The following is a 12,664-nucleotide window of genomic DNA, read 5'->3' on the forward strand; positions in this document are numbered from 1 at the left end:
CCATTTTTTAATTCCTTTCTCTCAGGAATTTATCTATAGCCAGGCAAGTGGCTCACACCTGTAATTCCAGTACTTTTGGAGTCTGAGGCAGGAGGATGGGTTGAGCCCAGGAGTTCAAGACCAGACTGGGCAACATAGGGAGACCTCACCTCATCTCTACAAAAAATAAATAAATAAACAAAATTAAATTAGCTGAGCATATTGGTGTGCACCTGTAGTCCCACCTACTTGGGGACTGAGATGGGAGGATAACTTGAGCCCTGGAGGTGGAGGCTGCAGTGAGCCATGATCATAGCACTGTGCTCCAGACTGGGCAAGAGAACAAGACCTTGAAAAAAGAAAGAAAGGAAGAAGAAGAAGAAAGGAAAGGAAAGGAAGGAAAGGAAGGAAAGAAAGGAAAGGAAAGGAAAGGAAAGGAAGGAAGGAAGGAAGGAAGGAAGGAAGGAAGGAAGGAAGGAAGGAAGGAAGGAAGGAAAGAAGGAAGGAAGGGAGGGAAAGAAAAAGAAAGGAAAGAAAGAAAGAGAAAGAAGAGAGGAAGGAAGGAAGGAAGGGAGGGAAAGAAAAAGAAAGAAAGAAATAAAGAAAGAAGAAAAAAAAAGAAAGAAGAGAGGAAGGAAGGAAGGGAGGGAGGGAGGGAAAGAAAAAGAAAGAGAAAGAAAGAAGAAAGAAAGAAAGAAAGAAAGAAAGAAAGAAAGAAAGAAAGAAAGAAAGAAAGAAAGAAGAGAGGAAGGAAGGAAGGGAGGGAGGGAGTTTAATCTACTGAGCCAATAAGAGCAATTGCATTTTGCATCCTTTATGCCTGAGTTGAGAAAGAAGAATCTAGGGATTCAGTGGGCTTCACCTCCCATTGTTCTCTGCTTTTGTGGCTATTGTGTTTTATGTCTCAGACATGGTTGCTTTCATCTCACACTTACAAAAACACATTTTCAGCAATCAGTCATGTCCTGATCTCATTTGCCAATTAAAGGATCCTGGTTGTACTTGGCATTCTCTTGCTTACACCTCTTCAAGCCTACAGCTTCTTACCTTGAAGAGTCTGTTGATAGTAGACAAAGGAGACACTCCGACCCAGTTTCTTCCACTCTAATCTGGAGGAAACAGTCTTCTTTGGGGTTTTGCAGGCTAAAATAGCCTCTAGGAACAACAATAAAAATACTTGTTTTCTAATTGTCCCCATGAATTTATATTTTACTTAACTAGGTAACACAATTTTAAACATCTCTAAATTACTCCTTTATAGTTTTATTCATTCATTCATCCATAAATTACATCAACAGGTCCCATGTTGGCTCAACCCAGAGATGAATTGGAAGCCTTCTAGCTCTTCCACATAATAACTGTATGACACTACGCTTATTTCCCTGGTTATCAAGTTTGAGTTTTCATCTGTAAATGAGCTAGTATTTCACAGAGTTGTTGTGAGTCTTCAAATGCAATAAGATATGCAAAGCACACAGGCTTGGACATAGTAAGGACTTAACAAATGGCAGCTATGATTAATTATGTATCTTCTTATTCCCAGTGTCAGTCTTGAAGGAGTCTACCATCTGGTAGAAGAGGCAACTACGATAATAACTGGGCATTTCAGCCCAGTGTTGCTGAATACCAGCTATGCAGATGGTGATTCATGCTTAGTACCCAAGAAAGGCACTTAATCCAGCCCGGGACATGCTGGGAAACCCAAAAAAGTTTCCACAACATGCTATATTCTCACTCAGATCCCTTCTTTGTCAACCTTCTCTACAAATACATTAATACATATGCAATATGGTCTCCTAATAAATCATTGATTTTTACCCCCAAACAACGGCCTATATAATCTTGCCTCAGTCCAGATAATTATTAAAGTATTAAATCTTAGCATCAAGTGTAACTGCCTCAATGTAGCTAAGTTCTTTTATTAAAAGAAATTCACTGCAATTGTGTCATTAATACTTGGAGCCTCCAAAGGAACCCCCTTCTTTTCACTGTCCAAACGAGATGTCTGAGAGAAAAAAAAAACCCAGTGCCCGTCTGGGAACTGCTTCGAGTTGCCAAATGGAAACCTCCAGTTATAAATATTTTTTAAAGTATTTTTTTAACCAGGCTCTCTAGAATGTCAACTCCATGTTTCTGAAATACTTTTTTCCCACAAGGCATATGGTTTGACCTAAAAAAGCACAGTATCTTTGACCAGAAATTATTTTAAAATCCTTTTCATACCTTTGATTTTAATGTTAAGCAAATGAATGTTAAAAAAGAATGCAGAATATTTAGTTTCTAAGTTTTTTCATTCCACACATATTGCTGGACATACAAAAATGGAATAAAAGGTAATGGAAAATAGAAAGTAGGGCAGAGAAAAGAAAGGCAAGGAAGAAAAGAGGCAAAAGTTGTTTTCAAGGATGTCTAAAGTTTTTAAAGCAGGTTTTACATTACAAAGAGACATCATTTTACAGACATGTTTACAATTATGCTACAAAGACAAATGTGTGCTAAGGGACCTGGCTGAGGAAACACAGTTCTGTTCTCTTGATTAAGGAGAATGGGTGGTGACCTTCCGGAGTCTTGAGTTGTAGATAGGTTTCCTTCCGGTATTTTGTGAGTTTCCAACAATTAAACACACACCCACACTCATTTTTAGCCTATTCCTCATGTCTTCTGTGTCTTAAGAATAATTTTACACTTAAATAATTGCACTGTTTTACATATTTAGATACTCATGCATGTGCGTGTGCGTGTGCGTGTGAGTGCACGTGCACACACACACACACATACACACACCTCTCCTGGTGAATTCTTCCTAATTTCTGTCCTTATTGCACTGTGAAAAAACCTCTATGAAACTTATATTAGAAAATATAGCAACAATTTTCCTAAGTCCAGTTACTTCACTCCAGCCTCTCCCTCGCTAGCCGTGTAAAATGTGGAGAAACGGTTTATCCAATTCATCCAAAATATGTGGAGTACTTACTGTCTGCCATGCATTGTTCTTGAGCTATATCAGTGAATGAAACAAAGATCCTTGCCCTTTGGAATCTTACAATTTAGCAGGGGAAGTCAGATAAACAAGAAACGTAATAAAGTGAATTACCTAGTACGTTAGCAGATGATGAGGGTTATGAAGACAAAAGAGAGCAGAGCAGAGTACAGGAGGTTTGGAAGTGCTAGGGACAGAGCTACAATTTTTGAAAGACGGTAGCCAGAGTTCACCTCATTTAGAAGGTAATATTTGACCAAAGGTTTAAAAGAGGGAGAGAATTCATTACATGATTCTTTGAGAAAGAAGATCCCAAGCAAGGAGAGCGCCAGTGCCTAGGCCCTTGGGTACTAATGCCTTGATTTTGAACTCCTAGCCTCCAGAACCATGAGAGAGTAAATTTCTATTGTTTTAAGTCACCTGGTTTGTAGTATTTTTTAATGGCAGCCATAGGAAACAAATGCAGAGAATAAAAATACTGGAATCATGAGGTCAATACCTGAGGATAAGGAAGTAAATGAACTTACAACCTAACTCTCATGAACTCTCTTCTCTCTCTTCAGCCAAAATTCAATACTGATGCCAGCATAATTTTCTGTATCAGGCTTTAGGGTTATTGCGCCATAACATGGTAGGTTATAGCAGGGGCTTCGGAGTTAAGACTTCTACCATGTACTCCGTATGTGATATTGGGAGAATTACTTTTTTTGAACATTATATCCACGTCTGTAAAATGATAAAAAGAACAGTACTCATCTTACAAAGTTGTCATAAGACTAAATGAGACACTATAATTACATGTGTGATGCACTTGGCACCACCTTACGTGTAGTACGTGCTCTGTAAATGGTCACTATTGTTTTCACCCTTGAGGAATTTCTCTTAGTTATAGTTGCAAGCTTGCATTGACGTAGAAATATATACTTTATACCATCACAAATTTACCTATAAATCACTCCAATTTGAAATAAAATGTTATCTCTGTAGGAGATAGCAAAAAATATAGATATAAATCATATTTTCTCAACCTAAGGCATATTAAAAACAGGAAAATATGCCAAGTCTTTTCTATTAAGGTGATTATTTCATTGCCAAAATATCTATTTCATTTGGATCAAGAAAAGAGAATTCTTTGTTTATAAAAAGCATTAGCAACAACATGTGGCAAAATAATCACATTTAGGAATCACATAGAATCATTATGAATTTTAACTTTCCTGGATTCTGTACTGCTAATTATCCTTTGATTTCATTCTCAGGGCTCAAGTTAAAAATCACCAAAATCTTACATAACACAAAAAGAGAATTGATACTACCAAAATAGCTCTGACTTAGCAGAAATTACTTCTGTGAAGAAATGCTTGCTATTAAACTCTAATTTATAGCTTTCAGGTTTAGACTCCCCTTGCAGAGGGCTGCTCATGTAATTTACAAGCCTAGCAGAGCTGCCCTGATTTCAGTCTCCTTCTGCTCTTGGCACTATCATGGGAAGTGATACAGCGCGGCGGCGCTGGAAAGAAGGAATTAATTCATTATTTCTTGATCTCAGAGAAACGAGGCATAACAAATGAACAAATAGGGTGAAACACACATACACATATATACAAATCATAAAATATTATAGACTTACAGCAAAATTAAGTTACTGCATTTAGTCCTAAGACTAAAATGTAGAAGAAACAGAAATGTATTTATGCCTTATGAAGAGCCAAAGCTGGAATGATGGGGACACATATACAATAGAATTAAAATGAAATTCTTAATTAAAAAGAGGTGAGATGAAACAAGAAAATAGAAAACACTTATTCTGGAGTGAGATTAACATTTGATTGCAATACTTTATGGAAGGAGTTTCTATATTAAAAATAAAACATGCATTAAAAAGTAATGCAAATGGGTACAGGGTTTTGTTATGGAGTGATGAAAATATTTTGGAACTAGGTAGAGGTGGTGGTTGCACAAAACTGTGAATGTATCAAATGCCACTAAATTGTTCACTTAAAAGCTACAAATTTCAGGTTATGTGAAATTCACCTTGATACATTTTTTAAAAAATAATGTAAGGTTAAAGAATATAATGTTGATGTCCTAACTCAGATATGATGGGAGAGGATATAAATCCACTGTACCCAGTTGGACCCAGCATTAAGAGCCTCCGAGAAAGTGAGAAGTGGAACTGAACTTCACTTCCTTTGTCCCTCAGGGACATCCTGGTCCATTTTCCCCTCTCTCACTCTGTGCTCACCCTTGTGGCCTTTCCAGCTTCCATTCTGGCACCTCACCCAGCCCTGTTTATCCATCCTGGAGGTGTTCCATAGTCCCAAATTCCCTCAATCATTAATTTCCTCTTCCCACCTCTCTCCGTTTAAAACTAACTCATACCAGAGTGTTCTATAGCTTAAGCATATAAAATGTTAGAACTTAAGAGAACCTAGTTAACCCAATAATTTTTAAGTAATTTGTTATTAAGTTACTCATTTTTTTTAATGATGAGCTTTTTTTTTTTTTAATTTTTCCTGAGACAGAGTCTCAGTCTGTCACCCAGGCCTGGAGTGCAGTAGTGTAATCTTGGCTCACTGCAACCTCCGCCTCCTAGGTTCAAGCTATCTCCTGCCTCAGCTTCCCAAGTAACTGAGATTACAGGTGCCCACCACTAGGCCTGGCTAATTTTTTTAGTAGAGACAGGGTTTCACCATGTTGGCCAGGCTGGTCTGGAACTCCTGACCTCAGGTAATACACCTGCCTCAGCCTCCCAAAGTTTTGAGATTACAGGCGCGAGCCACCGTGCCTGGCCATTTTATTTTATTTTATTTTTTGAGACATTCTCTCACTTTGTTGCCCAGGCTGGAGTGCACTGGCATGATCGTGGCTCACTGCAGCCACAAACTCCTGCACTCAAGTGATCCATCCACCTGCCTCAGCCTCCTGAGTAGCTGGGACAACAGGTGTGCACCACATGTCTGGCTAATTTGTTTGTTTTTTTATAGAAACAGGGTCTTCATGTTTTCCAGGCTTATCTCAAACTCCTGGCCTTAGGAGTTTGAGATTACAGGCATGAGCCCCCACTCCCAGCCAGGACTGATTCTTACTACAGCATGTTTTTACTTAACAAACACATATAATTTGTATTATGTGTTAGGCACTATTGAAAGCACTATGTAAATATTAACTCATTTAATTCCCCTCACTCCAGGCCTTTACTTCAATCTTTGTCTCTTTCCTTCAAACCTATCTTTCTCCAGCTCCGGGAACCTAAGACATACCTGATGATGACAGATCAGACATGTAGGACCTGTTTCTTAAATGTTCATAAGCTCTGGCCTAAACAAGTATTAAATTTAAGAAATAGTAATTCTTCTGATTGCCCAATATTATTAATTGTATAAAAGATAAAGGATCCTTTGGAAAAGTAGTAGGTGATCAATATTTGAAATAAACTTATAGGGCAGGTGTGGTGGTTCATGCTTGTAATCCCAGTAGTTTGGGAGGCCAAGGTGGGCAGACTGCTTGAGCCCAGGAGTACAAGACCAGCTTGGGCAATGTGGCGAAACCCTGTTTCTACAAAAAAATACAAAAAATTAGCCAGACATGGTGGCCTGTGCCTGTAATCCCAGCTACTTGGGTGGCTGAGGTAGAAGGATCACTTGACCCCGGAGGTGGAGGTTGCGATGAGCCGAGATCATGCCACACTGCACTCCAGCATGGGTGACAGACAGAGATCCTGTCTCAAACCAAATAAAGCAAAACAAAACAACAACAACAACAACAACGAAAGCTTATTAAAAAGCCCATATGTAGGTTACTAGTTTCTTTTGATAATTTTTTAACTGTGGCAAAATAAACATAAAATTCACCATCTTGACCATTTTTAACTGTATAGTTCAGTAGTATTAAGTATACTGTTGTGCATATAACAATCTCCAGAACTATTTTATCTTGCAAAACAGAAACTTTATGCTCTTAAATTAACTCCTCCTTATAAACATTTTTAAGAAGCTAAAATAGATAAGAACGTGGTACCCCAAAGTAAGCTATATTAATATCATCTTAAATACACAGAGTAGGGTTTGAAGTGTTCATTTCTATGTATTATATCTAGCTGGCTAGAAACTTTCCAAGCTCTCCATCTCCCAGTTTCACAAATTAGATTTGCTTTGTTGCAGATAATTTAAGTTATAGGAGACCTTCTTTGCACATCCAGTCTTTTACTGAATGTCAAAAATTTCCACTGAGGAGGTGGAGTAAATGTTCTTGAGGTGGAGTCAGCATAAAGCAGCATTTCAGGCAGAGGAATTAGTAGAAGGTAAGGCAGAGAATCCCAACAAATAGAAAATAACATCACACGAGTCACTCTCGTGAGTTATTTAAACAATACAGCCTGTGAAAATCAGTAAGATACTGTACCTTGGTACTCTACTGCTGTGACTACTTGTTGGTCTTTTGGGGCAGAAAACCCATAGGCCTTATGATCTGAAAGATTAAAACAGATAGGATAATTAAAATTATACAAAAATTCATTTTCAAATGTCTGAATGGGATGCAATAGTCAAGAAAACTGTCCTAAAGTTTGGTGACAAGTTTACCCAATTCATAACACATAGTTTTAAAGTATCAAAGTAGGAAAAAGCAAACGAAACTATACATGTTTCTTTTCTAGATTGTAGCTTTGGCCTTTAAGCATTTTCCAAAGTAGATTCCATGCATCTATTTGGACCCCACTCCAGACAACAGACTCTTGCCAGCCCGATCATTGAAAAATAACTTACATCTTTAATTCAGCTTAATATGCAATCTAGTGTCACATGGTATTGCCCCACAAATAAAAGCTAATTCTTTTTAGTGCTTATTTAAAAGTATAAATAGCTTTATGAATTTATCCTTGACAATACCTATGTCATATAGAAATGAGTCATTTTACATACTTTTGATGAAATTTGTATATATATATAATAAATGTATATAAGCTGCATATGAAATTATGATGAAAAATTCAGGCAGAACATCTTTATTTTTTTCCCCAAAACATTTCAATGATTTTTGAGAACTCGTCTATAGACTGAAGTAACTGACTATGGTGGCTACCGCTACTGTGATCTAATAGTTACATGATGCTGCTGTTGCTTATTATCACTCCCTTAAACTAACACAGAAATTTTCATTTAAAAAGGCACCTTTGATACAGATAGGAGACAGGGAAGTACTGGGTAGAAGAAGCAGCTCCCTGGCAAAGGCCCCACCCTCAGGCCTGGAGACCCGTCACCCTGAAAGGGGACAGGCATTCCTGTTTTCATGCCCGAAAAGTTGCCTTTTGTCCCACCATGCCCCTGTCCTGTACCTATATAAACCCCAAACCCCAGGTTCCAGAAGCAGATGAGCAGGCGAGGAGACGAGTAGACAAGCAGACAAATGGCGGAACAACAAGGCAAAGAAAGACAGATGAGGAGAGACGTCTGAACACCAAGAGGAGTTCGGCTGGGGGTGGTCAGAGAAGTGTTTGGCCTCTGGATGGCCAAACTCCAGGAAAAGACCATCTTCCCACTCCATCCCTTCTTCCAGCTCCCCATCCATCCTGCTGAAAGCTACCTCCACCACTCAATAAAACCCTGCCTTCATCCTTCAACCCCGTGTGTGACCCGATTTTTCTGGGATGCTGGGCAAGAGCTCAGGATACAGAAAGCTGTCACATTGGCCCTCGGCCCATGTGAAAAGGCAGAGGGTCCGTTTAGCTGGTTAACACTCAGGCCATCTGTGGATGGCAAGGCTAAAAGGGCACATTGTAACACACACCCACATGGGCTCCTGCACCTGTCTGTCTGCATGCTGCCCCTCCCCTCAGGGATTCAAGCAGGGGTGGCGACAGAACAGGTGAGCCACACCCGTCACACGTCCTGTGAGGGGGATCAGGGAACTCTCCCATTTCACCTTCACATACTTGCTTTTATGCTGTAAAATTCAATATTCAAAATAACCTGGTGTGGTAGGCATTATTAGTACTAAAGAAGAAAGTATCAGAAAGTATCAATAAAACTTTCTAATTCCGTCTTTGATCTGTATCACTTTCTTTATGGATGTCATTCTATACTCCAGTGTAATGACCACGTTTAAAAATAATTTAAATACTTCCCTATAAGTATACATCTCTAAAATATAAATGCTACAAGTGCAAGTCTGTAGCCTGTTATAGTCTCTGAAATTAACCCAAACACTCAGAACAGTGCCTGGCATAAAGCAAGACACAATAAATGTTTGTTGAATAAATGAGCCCATTCCTTATTGTATACGAATGGGAAAAGTCCAGTAAATGAGGTCAGATCAAACTGATACTAAGGAAGAGTTCCTGAAGGCAAGCAATTCCTTTTTGTTGTTGTTGTTTTTGTTTTTTGTTTTTGTTTTTTTTTGAGACGGAGTCTCGCTCTGTCGCCCAGTCTGGAGTGCAGTGGCACAATCTCGGCTCACTACAAGCTCCACCTCCCGGGTTCACACCATTCTCCTGCCTCAGCCTTCAGAGTAGCTGGGACTACAGGCACCCGCCACCACGCCTGGCTAATTTTTTGTATTTTTAGTGGAGACAGGGTTTCACCCTGTTGGCCAGGATGGTCTGGATCTCCTGACCTCATGATCCGCCCACCTCAGCCTCCCAAAGTGCTGGGATTCCAGGTGTGAGCCACTGTGCCCAGCCAGGCAAGCAATTCTTTGGGGAAAGTATTGTAAGTATACAATATTGGATTGGTATTCATTGTTTCAAACTCGGAATAATGCAAAGCGTTATTGTTGGTTGATATGGTTTGGCTGTGTCCCCACTCAAATCTCATCTTGAACTGTAGTTTCCATAATCCCCATGTGTTGTGGGAGGAACCTGGTGGGAGGTAATTGAACCATACTGTTCTCATGATAGTGAGTGAGTTCTCACGAGATCTGATGGTTTTACAAGGGGCTTTTCCCCGCCTTCACTCTGCACTTCTTGCTGCTGCCATGTGAAAAAGGATGTATCTGCTTCCCCTTCTGCCATGATTGTAAGTTTCCTGAGGCCTCCCCAGCCATGCTGAACTGTGAGTCAATTAAACCTCTTTCCTTTATAAATTACCCAGTCTGGGGTATGTCTTTATTAGCAGAGTGAGAACAGACTAATACATTGGTCATCTCAAGTAGACAATTTAGGCAAAACAATCCAACTGCTGTCCTTTGTTATTCACCCAAAAAATTACACATGATATAAGGTAAGACTGAATTAAGCCTATAATGAAAATCTAAAGAAGGTTATTTCTTGACTATATATTTCTATAATTTACTTGAAATGCTATTTCTCCACTCATGCTACCATCTGTTCTCTGTCTTCCTGTGGTCTACTGACCCTGTTTTCACCAAGACAAAAATGACCTATCTGTTGGCATATCTAATGGACACTTTTCAGTCTATATCTTACCTGACCTCTCTATGACATGTGACTCTGTTGACTCCCTTGTATTCTTTAACTTGATTCTCTCCTAGTCTTCATCCTTCTGTTCTGATCCTGGTGCTTCATTCTGTCTGCTTTGTGAGTTCTTCTTCCTCCTTGTTCTGCCCATCCATCCATCCATCGTCATCCATCCATCCATCCCTCCAACCATTCATCCATCCATCCATCCATCCATCCATCCATCCAACCATCCATCCATCCAGAAGCTGCTTTTCTGACTAAACTACCTCCTTTTTATAGAGTATTTTATACTCTCATTGACCCAACTAGCATTTATTTGCTAAAAAGTCACAACTCCACATCTCCAGCTCCAATCTGTCTCTTGAAATTAAATTTGTAAGCCCAGCTTTCTGCTGGACATCTGTATTTCCATTTCCCACAATTACCACAAACTCATAGGCAAAACTCATCAGCTTGCCCCCAAACTTCGTCTTATTTCGACAAATCCCATCTCTGTGTAAAGCATCACATTCCATGTGGCCACTCACACCAGAAACTTAGGTGCTGCCCATGATGCATCCATTATCTCATCCCTTCATTCATCAGCTTCCATCTATAGACTAAGAATTGTGAGTCCTCCATGAAAATGTTCTGAAGTATTTTTCCTTCCATCTCTTTCCCATCTCTCACCTTTATGCCACAAAGTGCTCAGGGAAGGGATATGGACAGCCAAACCTGAGAGAGAAAAATAGGGTCTTTTCTGCCTTTCCACATCAAAAGTCCTAGCCATTAGATTAATGGAAAACATTCACAATTTAGGCAAACATTTAAGAGAAACCATCATGAGCAAATTACACCTGCTTTCCAAACTTGGAGTACAGAGAAGGAAGTAACTTAGAGGACAAGGACCTTGATGGACTCTTGAGAAAGGATAATAATAGCTAACATTTATTAAGCACTTGGCACTTTACAAGTATTAACTCATTTGACTCTTACAATTCTCTGTGGCAGGGTACCATTTGTACTCACAGTTTTGAGGGTGGGAAAACTGAGGCACAAAGAGAGTAAGAAGTTTGGCCATGATCATACAAGAAGTAAGTGGTGGAGTTTGGCTTTGCACTCAGTCAGTACCTAAAGCCCACATAGTCAATTACTGTGCTATACTAGGCCCACACCTGTTGTCCCTCAAGATGAACACTAGCAAGGATTGCAGATTAACAAAGATGCCAGATGGAAAGCTTCATTGGTCTAATGAAGACAGGAGAGTTTGAGAAATTGGTGGTTAGAATGAAGGCAAAAGACTGGCTCTGAAGCACAACAGGAAGGTGGAAGCTAAGAGGCCAAAGTAGGAAAGTAGGACACCAAGGTAATCCCAGAGAGGAGGTCTAGGTGAGGGTTTCTTCATCTTGACACTATTGATATCTGGCACCCAATCATTCTTTGTTGTAGGGGGCTGTCCTGTGCACTGTAGGATGTTTTGCAATATCCCTGGCTTCTACCCACTAGATGCCGGTATCACCACGCCCCCAAGTGATAACAACTAAAAATGTCCCTAAACATTAGCAAATGTCCCCTGAGAGATGGGTGTAAAGAACTCACTCCTGGTTGAGAACCACTGCTCTAGACTTAGAGTTAGACCAGTTTGAACAACCAGGAACAGGAATAAACCAAGAGACTATAAAGAATGGCAAAGAACCATGAATTCTAGGATTTTGAAAAGTTTGTATGAAATCAGAATTGTATAACTGTGAAAGAGAATTGATTATACTCCTGGAAAGGAGAGAGAAATCTTTCATATGACATGACAACTCTTCTTTGATTTATTCATCTCTATATATCAACATGTAAATTAGTCTTCCATTGTGCTAGATTTTATCACTCCTAAGGAGCACATGCTATTCTGGAGAATTTTTTTTTTACCCTTAAAGGCCTGGACAGCAAATCTAATTGTGAAGTTAAAATTTGCAAAACTACTTTGAGAGGCCAAAGAAGGAGGATCACTTGAGGCCAGGAGTTTAAGACCAGCCTGGGCAACATAGTAATATCCCCCATCTCTACAAAAAATTTTTAAAAATTATCTGGGTGTGGTAGCACCTGCCTGTAGTCCCAGCTACTTGGGAGGCTAAGGCAGGAGGATCACTTGGGCGCAGGAGTTTGAAGCTATAGTGAGCTATGATCGCACCACTGCACTCCAGCCTGGGCAACACAGTGACTCAAAATATATATATTTTTTAATTTGCAAAAGTCTATGGGACACAAATTACTAGATTTCTAGTATAACAGGAAAACCAGTGATATGCAGTTTCAAT

At 39.5% G+C, this 12,664-nt stretch overlaps 1 protein-coding gene across 6 annotated transcripts in view; it reads right to left on the minus strand.

The window, feature by feature from the left end:
• JAM2 (junctional adhesion molecule 2) overlaps positions 1 to 12,664 on the minus strand; it is an 80,845-nt gene that overhangs the window by 28,940 nt on the left and 39,241 nt on the right. For all 6 annotated transcript variants that reach the window (XR_008657835.2, XM_055279368.2, XM_055279367.2 and 3 more), the window contains exons 2-3: positions 7,364 to 7,429; positions 1,027 to 1,134 (exon numbers count right to left, since the gene is read on the minus strand). Coding sequence is in view for 5 of the 6 variants with exons in the window: in XM_055279368.2 (XP_055135343.1) it covers positions 1,027 to 1,134; positions 7,364 to 7,429 (174 nt within the window). In the remaining variant the exon portion in view is untranslated. The remainder of the gene's footprint in view (positions 1 to 1,026; positions 1,135 to 7,363; positions 7,430 to 12,664) is intronic.

Source organism: Symphalangus syndactylus, chromosome 5 (genome assembly GCF_028878055.3).
Source record: "Symphalangus syndactylus isolate Jambi chromosome 5, NHGRI_mSymSyn1-v2.1_pri, whole genome shotgun sequence".
In the NCBI taxonomy this organism is placed as follows: Eukaryota; Metazoa; Chordata; class Mammalia; order Primates; family Hylobatidae; genus Symphalangus; species Symphalangus syndactylus.